At 39.6% G+C, this 16,209-nt stretch overlaps 2 protein-coding genes across 5 annotated transcripts in view; one reads left to right on the forward strand and one right to left on the reverse strand.

The window, feature by feature from the left end:
• OLAH (oleoyl-ACP hydrolase) overlaps positions 1-16,209 on the forward strand; it is a 111,349-nt gene that overhangs the window by 28,629 nt on the left and 66,511 nt on the right. The gene's annotated exons all lie outside the window — the stretch shown is intronic.
• CROT (carnitine O-octanoyltransferase) overlaps positions 1-16,209 on the reverse strand; it is a 35,510-nt gene that overhangs the window by 8,222 nt on the left and 11,079 nt on the right. For both annotated transcript variants that reach the window (XR_012157567.1, XM_073334087.1), the window contains exons 3-13: positions 15,686-15,810; positions 11,408-11,589; positions 11,073-11,197; positions 8,597-8,705; positions 5,707-5,800; positions 5,490-5,615; positions 4,742-4,843; positions 3,694-3,777; positions 3,498-3,605; positions 3,099-3,229; positions 1,437-1,560 (exon numbers count right to left, since the gene is read on the reverse strand). Coding sequence is in view for 1 of the 2 variants with exons in the window: in XM_073334087.1 (XP_073190188.1) it covers positions 1,437-1,560; positions 3,099-3,229; positions 3,498-3,605; positions 3,694-3,777; positions 4,742-4,843; positions 5,490-5,615; positions 5,707-5,800; positions 8,597-8,705; positions 11,073-11,197; positions 11,408-11,589; positions 15,686-15,810 (1,310 nt within the window). In the remaining variant the exon portion in view is untranslated. The remainder of the gene's footprint in view (positions 1-1,436; positions 1,561-3,098; positions 3,230-3,497; positions 3,606-3,693; positions 3,778-4,741; positions 4,844-5,489; positions 5,616-5,706; positions 5,801-8,596; positions 8,706-11,072; positions 11,198-11,407; positions 11,590-15,685; positions 15,811-16,209) is intronic.

The raw sequence follows: 16,209 nt of genomic DNA on the forward strand, positions 1-16,209 counted from the left end.
CAATGTAAGCAAAAATATAAGTTAGAGGTGGCACGGTTGTCAGCAAACTGCTCCAAACACTAAACCTAAGATCTGTTTCTACTCTGATGCTACATTCCATTTATTTATTTATGAAGCCCCTTTGAGCAAATATGGTGGATAATGGTAACAGAAGGATACAAACTGAAATGGTCAATAACTGATGGGCTCTTAGCAACAACAAACTATTAAACTTACAAGGAAAGGAAAAGAAGGGATGAGATAGTAAGGCTCTGTTTTTGCAAAGCTCTTAAGCACATGTTTAACTTTTAAGCACCTATTTAAGTGCACCCTATTCAGCAAAGCAGATAAGCATGTGCTTTAAGTCCCATGAAGTTCATCAAAAGTAACAGCATTCAGAAGTAGAAGAGACAGCAGCTGGGATGAAATTTAAAATGATGAAGGGAATCAGAAAAATGGAGAGGAAGAGAGATCCCAAGGGATCAGTGCTAGAAACAGCAAAGTTCAATATTAATTGGCTGTATGAGTCTGACTGTAAGAAGATAATTGAAGACAGCAAACGGAAAAGCAGGGAGGAAGATAAGAAAACAAGGGGAAGTCAGATTTGAGTGATGGCATTAAATGTCAGAGTTTTAAAGCAGCAGCACAAATGGATAAGAAGCTAATGAAGTGAAGAGGAGAGAAGAAATAAGGATAGTAAAGCAAAGCATCAAACAGATGTGGTTTGGTGGAACACTGCTATGTAAGCCCAGTATCCAAGATGAAGAACATGAAGAGAAGCTTTGGATTTTTTCTAAAATATGTAAACACATCTTGCAAGATCCTTTCCCCGCTCATCTCCTCAGGCTCCCAGACAGGTGCAGTGGGAGAAGCAGAGAAAAACTTTCAGTAACAGCCTGCACCTGGGGAGAGAGAGAAGCAGGTTCTGCTGGTAAGCTAAACCTTTTGAAGCTTGGGGAGAGGACGGGACGGGGGAAACAGAAGAGAAGAAAGGTCAACTCCCCAGCTCAAGTATTCAGGAGATGAAAGACTCTTAGACTTTAGAATCAGTCCTGCTGACAGCACCTTCCCCATGCAGATTTCACACACACAGACGAGCACGTGCACCTCCCAGACTCCATGCCTCACAGTGATGAGTCTGCAATTGGCATAGCACTGACCACACTTAATTGGGAGGGGGGGAGCTGCATGTGTGGGAGGTATGACATAAAGCTGAGTTACAAACAAATATAAAATTTAAAATTAAAAATAAAGTGGGGTCATATACTGCAGTTCACCTAAGATAGCAAAATTCTGAGAGCCAGCCCTGGTGGTGACATCCCCACTTGAATTAACTAGCAGAAGATGACTTCTTCTCCAGTTACTGACGCAATTAATGGCATATTCTCTTATCTAAAGTAGATAAGATGGCAAGTCTTTTAAATACATTACAGCTAAAGCAGATTTTCAATACTTACACTGCAAGATGGATCCAGCATGGATTTGCACCACTCCACGGCTTCCACTGTACATGGTCTCATAGTCTCTGTGCGTCCATGGTAGAAACGTCTGGTCATAGCAGTTTCATAACAGCAGCCTGGGCTAAGAAGGCAAATTAGGACAGAGTGTCTCACTACAATGATAAATCTTTTCTCCTCTCTAAAGGAAAAATGTCATATAAAAGATATTCTATCCCATTACACTCAATTACAAGCAAGAGTAAGCCACTCATTTTCTTTTAAGTGTCTGAAATGTAATACAGATTACTCAACCATAAGGAAGTTTTCAAGAGGCAAGTTAGGACTAAGAAAATTCAGATGCCATTATAAAAAAAATCTGGACTGTTTTATGAGCTGCTTTTTGTAAATTCTAAGGCTTCCATACCCCATTATGTAGGTGAGTGGAAAGTAAGCAAGCTTCAATTTCCTATGTATTCTTCCATCAAAGTTAAAGGAGAGAAGGCATCTGCCCCACACAAGTCTCACAGATTGGGAGAATCCACTAGTAACAAGAGGCATCTACAAACAAGTTTAAGAAGGGTCCCTACCCAGATTGTTTTTGTTGGGCAATTAATATAACCCAGTGTTCAATGACCTGTGCCAGGAATGTGCCTTTTTGCAGATGACACCCTCGGGCAACTATTTGCCAGCTTTGTGATGACTCACTTTTAAACTATTTTAAATACTAACAGATGGTAGTAAAGGCACGGGTAAAGGAGGGACATAATCACCAGCAAAGAGAGAGTCTCCAATAACCTTTAGCTGGGAGTACAAAATAAAACCTTCCTCAGCCACCTGCCTAGTGTGCAAGGACAGGAACTTGGTTGTACTCTATCTTTTCGTTATGCCATTATAACTTTTACAGGGAGCCTTTGTTGGTGATGGGGACAGGATGACAACAGTGAGTCTGTTAAGGCTTTTTACAGGATTGGGATTTTGGAAGAGAGAGATTTATCACCACAGAATGATGTTTAATTATAGACTACAGATGAGGCTTTCATCTGCACCTGGGCCAAATCCCCTTATATAGGAATGAGCAATTAGTGAGGTATGCTGTGTTGGTCACAGGATATTAGAGACACAAGGCGGGTGAGATAATACCTTTACTGGACTAACTTCTCTGTTAGTGAGAGAGACAAGCTTTTGAGCTTACACAGACCTGAAAAAGAGTTATGTGAGTCAAAAAATTTGTCTCTCTCACCAGTAGAAGTTGGTCCAATAAAAGATATTACTTCACCCACCCTGTCTCTCACTTAGTGAGGTAATATAGATCCTTGTGGGCCAAGTCTTTGCTTATCATTTACCCAGTACTTCCTATGTGTATGTTTTATGGAATGTTAATAAAGCTCTGGCTGGCTGCCCTCCATCTTACAGTACTTGCAGTATAGCACCTACCACACCGTGACATAAAGGACTTGCTCCTGCACCTTTTGAAGTCAATGGCAGAAATCCTGCTGACTTCAGTGGAAGAGGATCAGGTCCTGTATAACTAAATAAAACATTATAATGACATATTTCTTCATTCTTCTGTGGCTGCAGTAAAACATAAAATGGGATGCAAAGCCCTTTGTATTTGCCCAGATTTGTCAGTTTGTTCAACTATACATTTAATTGCTAGCCTGGGTAATAAACTTTTCTTACTGTCCATGAAGTTTATAATAGGCCAGCTGGAGGCCAAGCTGAACAAATGTATCAGGATGAAGTCCCTTCTTCTTGGTCAGTGCTTTGCCAAAGGATGTAAAGGCATAATTCACTAGCTGCAAGTCAGATACCTGGCAAATAAAAAATTTGTTACCATAGGAGAATTCAGCAACTGCTCTAATCACAACCTGCTTCAGTTCAAATATAATGAACTGCACATTCACCTCACAAAACAATGGATCAGGTTTACCCCGATGTAACTCCCCTGGCTTCAGTGGAGCTACCTCAGGATTGAATCTGTCCCAGTGGTCTTTGTTCTCTGGCCTGGAGCAAGGCCAGCTACTAAAGTTTAGAAAAAATGAAAGTCTCAGTCATCACTAAGAGATAGAGAAACTTCACCTGCTGAGAATACCGTTCTTTAGCATGTCCAATGTCATTTAGCACATTCTGGTTCAACGTGAAAACAAGTTCTTCTGGCCATGGGATGTCCCGTACTTTATCCGATCCCTGTTTTGTTTTTTAAATAAAAGAGGAATCAATATCCGTAAGAGAGGAAATGCTAATTAATAAGGATGGAAACTTAATGGATACATACCTTCCACCTTCCCTCACTTTCAATAATCCTCTGATCAACATAAGAGCACAGGACTATCATAGCCATGGCATCAAAAGGAGAATGCTAGAACACATGAGACAATATACTGTGATGGTTGCATAGCTAAAAGTTGATCGAGCCTCCTTATTTCCACCCCCATTCCTTCTTAATTATGCTGAAGGTTTTCCTGTGTTGTGTAGAATTCATTAAGAGATTACACTTCTAGCCCTTCTATCTGCACAGATAGAGCCCCAGTATTTATCTACTCTCTTGATAGCTCTGCAGCCAGATAGACTGGCTGCAGAGACACCGGGTAAGGCACAGATCTGGGCAGAAACAACGTCTTCCTATGTGAGAGAGCAGTGCTTAGCATGTTTTGGGCACTACTGTCATACAAGCAAATAATAAAGCTACTAACTTACAAATTTTTTTACATGATATTTCCCTTCTCTTTGAACTCCTATTGATCAAATTCAAGAAACTCCCTCATTAAAAGAAAAGGAGTACTTGTGGCACCTTAGAGACTAACCAATTTATTTGAGCATGAGCTTTCGTGAGCTACAGCTCACTTCATCGGATGCATACTGTGGAAACTGCAGAAGACATTATATACACAGAGACCAGCAGGAGAGTGGGGTGGGAGGAGGTATTGTTTCATGGTCTCTGTGTATATAATGTCTTCTGCAGTTTCCACAGTATGCATCCGATGAAGTGAGCTGTAGCTCACGAAAGCTCATGCTCAAATAAATTGGTTAGTCTCTAAGGTGCCACAAGTACTCCTTTTCTTTTTGTGAATATAGACTAACACGGCTGTTACTCTGAATCCCTCATTAAAATATTTCTGAAAGTAAGCACTGCAATATCCTCTTCAGAAATGTACAGCACCTATCCTGGGATGCTTGCCAGATAAGGTGCCCTATATGTGAAACTTCACTAAAGAAAAACAAGTTTAAACCTGTAAAAAAAATATTCCATTGTGGAAGGGGAAAAACTGACAAAGGATCCCACTGTAAATAAGCTAGGAAAAAGGGAATCATATTTTACTTACATCACAGTTTGAACCAAATGTCCCATTGGAAAATAGTATGCTGTTGTAGGATTTGTCTCCCCAGCGTATGGTTGGATCTCCTGTTAGAGCCAACTTGATGATCTAAATCAAGAATTAATATCATGGGGTTTAGAACTATCTAAATGTGCGCCAGAGTCCTGTCACATTACACTGGAAGTATCTGGATCCTTTTTTTAATGAGTACCAACCTCCACACTTGAAAGCAGCTATGATTTACTGCACTGGACAAGACACTGTCCCTGCCTTAAGGAGTTTTTAGATGAGCCATGACTAAGAAGGCTCTCTGCATGACAGCAGACATGCCGAAAATGGAACAAATATATAGCCATCCGAAGAAAAACCATCTGTACAAGTCTGGTGTTAGGTGTTTAAAAATAAAAGTCCAGATCCTGGTGGTCAGAGCTTCTGTGCCCTGTGAAATTCATGGGGGTGCAGAGGGGTTGAGGGTAAATTTATACCACATTTACACCTCCAATATCCTAGATGTGGCAGGCATTGGTCCAGTCCTGACCATCAACAGGAGGCAATGAATCACGGCCATGCCCATTTTCCTATGCTAGAGGGGCCAGGACACAATGGCGTAAGACCTTTTAGATTGCTAAGGGAATCTTCAGGCAGATGGTTAAGATGGCTTTCCAGAATATTTTATAAAAACAAATCACATACACAATGAGAGACAAAAGTTGGTTAAAGGGAGAAGTAAAATTATTCTGAAATCTGTAACTACCGGAGTACAATCCTCAGGGGTTCCATGGGGACTGGAATCATCCAGGGAGATCACAAACAAACTGCTCTGAATTTTTTCCAGTAGACAAAAGTTCTTTGGATCGAGATTAATTAAATATTCACGTGTCTAGAAGACAATGAAAAAGTGATTAAATAATTCAAATGTTGCAAATCCAGTCAATCAACATTTTTCTGAAAGACCACTGAAATTTTCCAACCTCTGCCCATTGGGTTCTCTCCCCACTTGTTAAAGCCGCCAGCCCTGGTCCATCAGGTTCATTATGGCACCTCTTTTGGATGTAAGCAAGTTGCCTTTAAGAAGATTTTTAAAATTAGTAAAATAGAATGAAGACAGACACTGGATAAAAGTTGTTCACTTTAGTAGGCCAGGAGTCTGGTTAATATTTCTTATTCCATATCTAATAATCAGATTAAGTGAACTTTCAAGAAGTGTATCAACCCTGCTCAGGACACATGACTTTTTTAATACCTTTTCTGCACTGGGGATTTGCCCTGATTTCAGCTCTGGGGACTGCTGCACCAATGCAAACCCATAGTTTAGACAAAGAAAAACACAATTTGCACCACTGACACTTAACTCCGTTTCAAACATGGTACACCTCTAATGGTGCATGTCACACTTTCCATATCCACACTAGGGGTTTGCACGGGTACAGTTATATTGGTGACTAGCTACCAGTGGCTGAATAAGGGCAAATCTCCAATCCACACAAGGCCTGAGAATCATAGGAGGGAATCATATTCCACCCCAGCCAGCTGAGATTGTATTATGCACCAAACCTTAAACAATGTAACAAGGTTTCTCTTCTTAATCTTTGCTTGCACCAGCACTTCAAAAAACTTCATTCAAAGCTTTGTACTCTGACAGTTTTACCTGTAAAAGTGACTCTTCACATACTGTACTTCATGTTCTCTATCTAACTTGTTACCCCTTTTAAAAAACCTCTCTCTGAATTTTTAAGAATTCATATGCAGTTATTTGGCACTTTCACCTATTAAACACTAGTACCAATCAGTATTTAAACAACATCTATACAGATGTATTCATCTATAGCAAGTGAAGTGAACCAGATATACCACCCTCAATATCAGGTTATCTGTAAACCAGAACTGTAATACCCATAAGTAGCAGCAGGTTTTTGTGTATCATTGAATTAACCTATTTGGCATTTCTTGTTAGGAACTTGTTTGATTTCTATTTGTTCCTTCCTTTAGTGTTTGCTTGATCCACCACAACTCTCAGTAAGTTGTTCCAATAGCTAATTACCCTCACTATTAAAAACTTGTGCCTTATTTCAAGTCTGATTTTTGTCTAGCTTTAGCTTGAAGCCATTTGTCTCTAGACAAGAAGCCATTATAAATATTTTTGTTGTACAGGTAGGTGCTTATAGTCTGTGATCAAGTCCCCCTTCAACTGTCTTTGTTAAACTAAATAGACTGAGCTCTTGGAATCTACCCATGTAAGATTTCCAATCATTTAATCATTCTTGTGTCTCTTTACTGAACCCTCTCCAAATTTATCATCAACATCCTTTTTGAACTGTGGACTCTAGAACTGGACACACTATTCCAGCAGCAGTCACACCAATGCCAAATACAGAGATAATATAACCTCCCTATTCGGTATTTCCATTTGTACATCCAAGGATCATATTAACCCTTTTGGAAACAGCAGCACACTGGCAGCTCATATTCAACTGATTATCCACTGTGACCCCCAAGTTTTTTCATAGTCACTGCTTACCAGGACACAGTCCCTCATCCTGTAAATATGGTCTCTATACTTTGTTCCTAGATATACAACTTTAAATTTGGCCAGTAATGACTTGGATAAGGACCAGGAATGGCTTGGATTGACTTGAGGAGTTACTCTAGATCTACACCAGCAGAATTTGGCCCATAGGGTAAACCAGCATGTGCACAGTCTAGTAATATTACCAGTCTGTAAAGTTAGCATCTTCACCTATTTTTCGGATTCCTCAAAACACTTCTGAGAAATGTGTAATGATTATATTAGTGGTAATCATTAATAATTATTGAGGAAATTCAGAAATTTCATGTGCTAAGAGGAAGTATACATATGGCAGCTCCTTGGAGAGAGAGAGTATCTGTTTTGACAATAAACACCTAGCAGTGTGCTCTAACACCGAGGCCTACAATATATAGGGCCACATTCTCTCTCACTCTCTCCACCCCTCTTCCCACTAATACAGCTCCTTTGCATTCCCTTAGTGGCACAAAAGTTCAAAAAGCAGGTCAGACTTTCCAGGCCTTGGTGTAGGGGTGAGATATGTGGCTGGAGTGCCGCTGTATTCCAGAAATCCCCAACTGGCAAAAAAGGCCCTTAAACATGTTACCAGACAACACATGTTACGGCTCAATCCTGCCTCTGTGGAGCTCAGCAGCAGGAAATATGGCCAATATATCACTGCCAAAACGTGACTTCACATGCACAGCTTCGATTATGTTTAAAATGTGGTCAGGAGGGAACAAAGGGAGTGTAGTGGTGGGTTTTGTTTGGTTGGCTTTTTGTTAATGATTATGATGAATATCTCATTGCTACATGGATTGGTTCTCAAAAAAAGATATCACATATAATCCTGATACAGTTTCATGAAATGAACCCCAACATGTAATTGATATTTGCTACCCAAACACCTTCATGGTATACTTTTAGCATCCTACATTTGCTTGTTGTTCCAGGCACCTTACCATATTTTGCAATGCCAAGTGCAGGTTCATTTTTCATGCCTATTACAAGCTTTCCTTCACCTTCCAAAACACTTTAAATGTATAAGATGTTCAGCTAAAGTTACTTAGTTGCACAGACTACCAAAATACAATAATGGAGGGAAAATTCCAATCCCGCCAAACTTCAACAGAAAATGTTTAAAGGGATTTGCTCAGCCTGAAAAATCGCATTTTTATCTGAAAAATAGGCACCTACTACAGTTTACAAGTAACACAATTGGAGACGAGCATCCTGCCATATTAAGCATTCCAATTTTGTACAGTCTGGACTTTCATGGAGTGCTGTTCTTTTGTATTTCATTGTGCAGCTCAATTAATATGAAGTAATTTAAAAACCTGAAAATCTCTGGGGGGCTCAGTATATGACCTTCATGTACAGCATCAAAAGCAAACACTCGACCTTGACACAGGACTATTAAGTGGGATGGGCATTCACCTTCACTCTCTGAAAGGAAGATAAAACAAATATGAGAACACAACACTTTTTGGAAAAAGTTATAATGTGAGTGAGAGAGAGAGAGGGGAGACAAGTCAGAGACACACTTAAGTGACCAGGTACAAATACAGCACATTATTTTGGCCTTTAACATTTAAGACTTTGTACATTTAAAAAAAGCAACCAAGACCAAATTGGTCATCTACTTTCAGAGAGCAATTCTATGTTTTTTCTGCAGTTTGGAAATAAGTCTTGAAGGCTGCATTTGCAAGATTATCTGACAGAATCCACAGACGCATGAACCTTGATTATTATTAACCCTCATCAATGTTTACTGCCATCTTCATAACTTTAACAAATTTATAAGTGGGGAGGCTATTCTTACATCAGAGAGCAGAAATACTACATGGAAAATCACCCGCATACTGATGAAAGAAAAGATGACACTGGGTGAAGTTTTAGAGGGTGGGCATAGCAAGTGGCTCCAAAGATAAGCAAAAACACTTCACAACACGTTGTACACATGTTTGTCTATGCAAATCAGGAGTTAATGCACAAATGGATCAGCTAGTACCCAATTTGCATATGCAAATCTGAGCATTTGAGCACTGATACATGGATGTTTAACATTATGGAGAGATGTAGTTGTTGCACACACCACTGGAAGTCCTGCCCATAATTGCCTATACAATCTTATTAGTTATGCCACACACAAAAATTATTAACATAAAGTTAAGGTTTGACCAAGTTCAAGAATGTTAAGACAAAAAAAAGGTTAGAATTGCAAGGAACACAGAGCTAACGTTGCACTTCTCAAACTAGGCCTCTACACAACCTTAACTCTGCCCCATAGCTCTGCCTTAAAAAAATGAGAAATGTAAACTATATCCATAGAGCTCCATTTAACAAATGCCTATAAAAATGTCTTAATCTTATTCATATAGTAATTTTGTTGGGTTACGTCTTTCTTCATGATCATATTGTAAAATACACAACAAAATTTATAAGTTCCTGATTTAAATAAATAGCAAAATTAAGGAAATCATTCCCCCTTAAGAATGTCATCTACAGAGATCATGAAATTACAGCACTTACATGAAAAGAGCAAAAACTAGTGGAGTGACAAATTATCACATGTATGAAAACTTACAAAAACAAGGTGCTGTCGTGAACATCTGAAATACACTACACGCCAAAAAGGGAGATAACAGGTTTTCATCTTCACAGGGACACAGCTGAGGTTCTTCGAGTGCTTTGAGAAATGCAACCATAACTCTGCATTCTCTGAGTTTCTATTGTTTGGATTTTCTTCTATGTTTTATTTTTAAACCAATGTTCTTGAAAGGTCATATACCCTCAAACCATTGTTATGTGCCTGCAACCTTAACTTTTCTTTAAAAAATTTAAGAAATTCCCATACATAAAAGTTTATTACAGTCCTAACAAGGGTTTGGGGAGGGAAGGAGAATAGGGAAGGCTTCCCACTTCCTCTTGACTTCCTGAGCTCTGGAGGAGAGGCACCTCACTAATCCACACCTCCTAAGGTCTATAGGAGGGGGGCTCCACCTCTGAGAACCTTAGGAGATATATAGGAGTGTACTGAGGTAAGTGCATCAACATCTTTCTGAGCCTTATGAGATTTCTCAGGGAATCCCCAATCTTTACAAGGTGCATTAAGCGGAGCCCCATGGCTCTTACGCTTGTCAGTTCCACAAAAGCAGTAGGAGTTTAGCGGGATGGATTACATGGGCCACTGGGGCAGGTGGACTTCTGACAAGAAGAAGTGAGAGCTGGATGGGAAGCTGAGAATTGGGGGGGAGGGGGAAACATATCAGAACATATGGCGAGCATGTCCCTGAAAAATGGGGACAGGGATAGGGAGGGATTTACAACTCCATATTGTAATTTTACAATACATGGCACGCATATTTACTATTGGCATATGTAAGTGTGATTAAGCTACAAACAAATAATTTTGAAATAACCCCTTTCATTCAACAGCAAGAAGGAAGCACTAAATACTGTACCAAAAGGGGCATGAGGGCTAAAGTAAGTTAGTCCATTCCTGATGCTCTAACTCTTTATTTGTATCTGACCTGATTCTTTTATCTTTGTCTGTATCCAACCCAATTATAAAGATCAATTCCAGTTTAGAAGGTGCCACAAAGGCATCACCTCAGCTGTGGGATGTACAGAGTGCATAGATTAGCAACCCTATAACACCAATGTATAGCTAATCAAAATGCTCTTCAGCTACAGGCAGGTTTTTAAAACAGACAAAAATATAGTGTTTGTTTCATGATTAACATGGCCACACTTTAGTCCTGCAACATAAAATCAGTTGTCTGTTACGCTAGGAAAGTTGTATATGTTTACCAGTTCTAAAATAGTTGCCTAAAGAATCTCTAGTAATTCCTGGAATCTTGCAAGTGCAGAACAGCATTCGGAATTGGTTCATGTCCAGAGGCTTATTTCCATGTCTATGCACAACCAATTTTTCCCTGCAGTAAACAGAATATACAAAAGCATAGATTCTGATTAACTTTTAAGCATGAGGTAAAAATTACACCAACAAATCAAATATGGCAAAATTCATCCCTGAGTACAGTGGAGTTACATCAAGGAAGAACTTGTCCCATATTGTTCATGACTGTAAGCATGCACAGTACACTGATATTTAGAAGCAATTATATTTTTTTTAAATGTCTTACGTTCTTATTAGTTCCCAGTATTTCAAGGTATGCCATATTGTTATGCATCCTCTTTCTATTTGAGTTCCTTCTTTTGGTGACCAATAGTGTTCAAGATAAGGGCCTGCGCCTCCAAAGTTATAATATATTTGTGTTGGTATGCGAGCATCAAGATAAGCCACATTCAGCCACCATTCTTCTAGCTGAAAAGGAATAGAGATTAGCATCATAATATATTTTAGGCATACCTCTATAATAATCACTTGATTGTTCTACTGTACCTATCTAATTTTTTGTTACTTTTTAATACTCTGAAATAGTTCCTGAACTGTGAAAGGCAGACTAGTGATCCACAAAGCACTTTCTGATAGTACTGAGACAGCTACGTTACATTTCCAGGTGCTATGTTACATTACTTTCTTAATATTAATTTTCCTTGTCACCAGTTGTTGTAGCTGTTGACTGCTGCAGTTGCCAGAGATTATTTTCTGATGAGATTACAAATTTAGCTGACAAAGCTAAGTGTTAATGTAATAGACTTCTGTAAGATACCTGATTTGGTACTGCACAATATTTTGATTAACAAAACTAGAACAATACAAAATTAACATGGCACAAATTATATGTATTAAAACCTGGCTAACTGACAGGTCTCAAGAAAACCTGAAAACGAACTTTGTGTAAACTTGTCTCTCTCTCACCAATAGACATTGGTCCAATAAAAGACATATTATCTAACCCACCTTTTCTATCTGGCTCTCAACATATAATTGTAAATGGGCAATAATCATTGAGCAACTGTGTTTCTAGTGGGGTTCCTCAGGGATCATTTTTGGCCCTACACCAGTGGTCCCCAAACAGTGGGGTGCACCCCCTACGGGGGCACGGAGGAATGTTCAGCGGAGGCGCAGCGGGGCTTGGGCCAGTCCCTACAGGGTGCGGGGAAAGAGTGCCACCCAGCCCTGCTCTGTCCCCATCTCTGCTCCAGCCCTGGCCCCGACCGCGGCTCTGCTCCCAGCCCTGGGCCCAGCCTGGGCATAGCCTCGACCCCCAGCCCTGCCCTCAGCCCTGGCCTTGGCCCATGGCCCCACTCCTAGCTGCAGCACCATCCATCGCCATGGCCTGGGCCTCTGGCCCACGACCGCAGCTTCGGTCCCTGACTGCGGCTCCTGGAGGCACGGGCAAATTACATTAGCGGCAAGGGGGGCACAACTTAAAAAGTTTGGGGACCACTGCTCTACACTATTTAACTTTTTTATCAATGACCAGGAAGAAAACAGTTTGCAGATGACACAAATATTAGGGGTATGGTAAATAATGCAGAGGGCAGGTCACTAATACAGAGCAATCTGGATCGCCTGGTAAGCTGGGCATGAGTAAACAATGTGCATTTTAATAAGGCTAAATGTAAATTTATACCTCTAGGAACAAAGAATATAAGCTTTAGTTACAGGATGTATCCTGGGAAACAGTGACTCTGCAAAAGACTTGTGGGTCACAGTGGATAATCAGCTGAACATGAGCTCCCAGTGTGATACTAAAGGGCTAATGCAATGGATGAATAAACGGGAACACTGAGTAGGAGTAGAGAGGATATATTACTTCTGTATTTGGCATAGGTATGACAGCTACTGGAATACCATGTCCAGTTCTACAGATCACACTTCAAGAAGGATGCTGATTAATTGAAGAGGAGCCCCGAGAATGATTAAAGGACTGGAAAGCATGCTCAATAGTCAAAGATTCAAGGAGCGCAATCTCTTTAGCTCAACAAAGAGAAGGTTAAGAGGGTAACAATGTGTAAGTAGCTACACAGGGAACAAAAACTTGATAATGGGCTCTTCAATCTAGCAGAGAAAGATATAATAAAATCGAGTGGCTGAAAGATGAAGCTAGACCAGAAGTTCTCAAACTGGGGGATGGGCCCCCCGGGGGGGCACAGAATGTATTCTGCTGGGGCGTGAGAAGCTTTGGGGGGGGGGGGGGAAATTAACTTACTGCACACATTTTACCCACAGCAATGAACAACTAGCAAAGCCGATTCCTCCAGACTTATGAGGTCCTCAGATGGCGTTGTGCATTCCGACAGATTTCTGTTAAGCTTGCATAGCATTATACAAAGTCGTTGCCATCTGCACATTAATCCATTTGCTATGGAGCGGTGTGCACGTTTAATTGTACGCATGGACCACAATCGCAGTTTTGCTTTTGCTTTTATTACAATGTATCGTTGGCTCATTTGTGCAACAGAAAAAAAATAAGTGAAAAACAAAGAAGCTAAAACTGATTCAAGTGAAGCACTGCAGCCACATATATTGGTATTCAGTAGAACTTCAGAGCTCCGAATAGCAGAGTTACAAACTGACCGGTTAATCATGCACCTCATTTGGAACTGGAAGTATGCAATCAGGCAGCAGAGACCAAAAAAACCCCAAAACTGTACAGTACAGTGCTTTGTGAAATGTTAAGACAAAAAGGAAGTTTAAAAAATTTGACAAGGTAAGGAAACTGTTTCTGTGCTTGTTTCATTTATATTAAAATGGTTAAAGGCAGCATTTTTCTTCTGCATAGTGAAGTTTCAAAGCTGTATTAAGTCAAGTTCAGTTGTAAACTTTTGAAAGAACAACCATAACGTTTTGTTCAGTTACGAACATTTAGAGTTACAAACAACCTCCATTCCTGAGGCACTCGTAATTCTGAGGTTCTACTGTATGTACTTGTTTGGCGGCGGGGGTGGGAGGGAGCTGTAAATTCCTACAGACACACAGAAAGGGGGCGTGATCAAATAAGTTTGAAAACCACTGAGGTAGACCAATTCAGACTGGAAATACAACACAGATTTTTAACAGTGGGGGTAACTAACAATTGGGACAATTTACCAGAAGTATGGATGGATTCTTCATCACTGGCATTTTTAAATCAAAACTTGGTATTTTTCTAAAAGATATGATCTAGTTCAAACAGGAATTAATTCAAGGAAGTTCTATAGCCTGTGTTACCCAGGAGGTCAGATTAGGTCCCTTCTGGTTTTCTAATCTATGAATCATGAATGGGAGGAGAGGTGGTCTATCTGATTATTAGTGATGGGGGAAACAGTCCAAAATATAATTTCTCTGTTCAGAGGTGTTCAACACTATGAAAATTCTTCAGAATACCTGCTCTGAGATAATGTAACTATAGACATATTGGGACTGATGATGGTCTTATGAATTCCAAAGAGTGTTTGAAATTTACTAGTAGTTCCTTTTTCTCTTTCTTTTTTGCAAGGCCACCTGACTGTCAGATTGCCATCACCTGTATTATTGCTCTTCAGAAAAAGAAAGAGACTAGAATGTATGCTCTCTGGGGCACAAACCGTGGGTAAAATTTTCAAAAGTTCCTAAATGACTTAGGAGCCTAAATTCCTCTTTCAAACCTGACTTAGACAATTAGGGGCCTAAGGGCTCATCTACACAGCAAGTTACTATGTGGCTAGCCAGGGTGTGAATCTACAGTGCACCTGCTTGTCACACGCTCCAGGACTTTCATTGGAAAGTGTCCACACAGGGTATTTCTGTGTGGAAAGATGGTGCATCGTACAGTCACACTATGACTTGCCACGCAGTAACTGGCCGTGTAAACAACCCTTAAGAATCATTGCACATCAGTGGGACTTAGGAGCCTCAGTCACCTGGCTGCTTTTGAAAATTTTACTCTTGTGTTGTCTGATTTGTTCTTCAGCGTCTAGTAGATTTAGGCTTCTGAGCACTATCACAATACAAATACTAAGTCATCTTCAGCCTGTCCAATACGGCAGAATATGATACCTCAAGATAACTGAGTTAAATCTAAGTTCTTATTTGCTGTAATCTTATTTATGTGATTGTTTACTGAGCCAGCCATAACAAAACGAGTAATAAAACTGGTCCCAGCAATTCATAAATATAAAAATGTTCAACAAAACACTATTTTCATAGATTCCTCCTCCTTTTCCAATTTGTTTAGCTATTAAAATATGTAGGCTTTGCTCAGTCAATAAACACTAGTACTTGTGGGTTTCATATGCAAACGTTGGGCCTGACCCTGAAAACATTCTTGTAAATAACCCTAGTCACATAATAAAGTTATGTAACAAGAATAAGGAAGGGTTGAGCCTAAAGCTCAGCACTTCACAAGATCAGGCCCTATCTAGCTCACTTTCTGATTGTTCTCTGCAAAAATACTGATGTCTTATATTCACAAAACTAGATGTATCAAGATGTATGAGAAACTCATAGGAAATATTTTACAACCTTAAAAAAATCATAATTCAAAACATACCCAATTCTTCTTCTCTTTAGCCCTTTGCAGTAACTTATGCTGCAACAGTTTTCCAATCCCATGTTCAAACTTTTTAACTATGTCCTCAGTTCTTTGATATTCTTCTTGATTTAGGAATGGTTTTACTGTAAAAAAGGAAAATGTATATAAATACAGATTCATATCAACTCCCCCCGTGCCCTCCCCCATGCAGACCCTGAAGCTGACAGAACGCAAGAGAAATTTTTAAAATAAACACAGATGTCTTTGTTGGAAGAAAAATATATTTTAAAAAGGCCAGAGTAAGTTCTAGGAAATCTTAATGTAAAAATACATTTTAAAAAAATGTAAGTTAAATAAGACTATCACTCCTCTCAAATAAGAGTGGATACAAAAGGCCCGCAATATCAAATAAGTGATTAAATTAAATAAGAGACTGAAAACAGAAATATTTAGGATCTAAGCTGGTAGATACTATGGAGTTCTGTGACTTTGCAGCTCCCATGGAACTCATTCACTAATTAAACTTGTCTCTACTTTGTTTG

The sequence above is a fragment of the Lepidochelys kempii genome, chromosome 2 (assembly GCF_965140265.1).
Source record: "Lepidochelys kempii isolate rLepKem1 chromosome 2, rLepKem1.hap2, whole genome shotgun sequence".
Classification (NCBI taxonomy): domain Eukaryota; kingdom Metazoa; phylum Chordata; order Testudines; family Cheloniidae; genus Lepidochelys; species Lepidochelys kempii.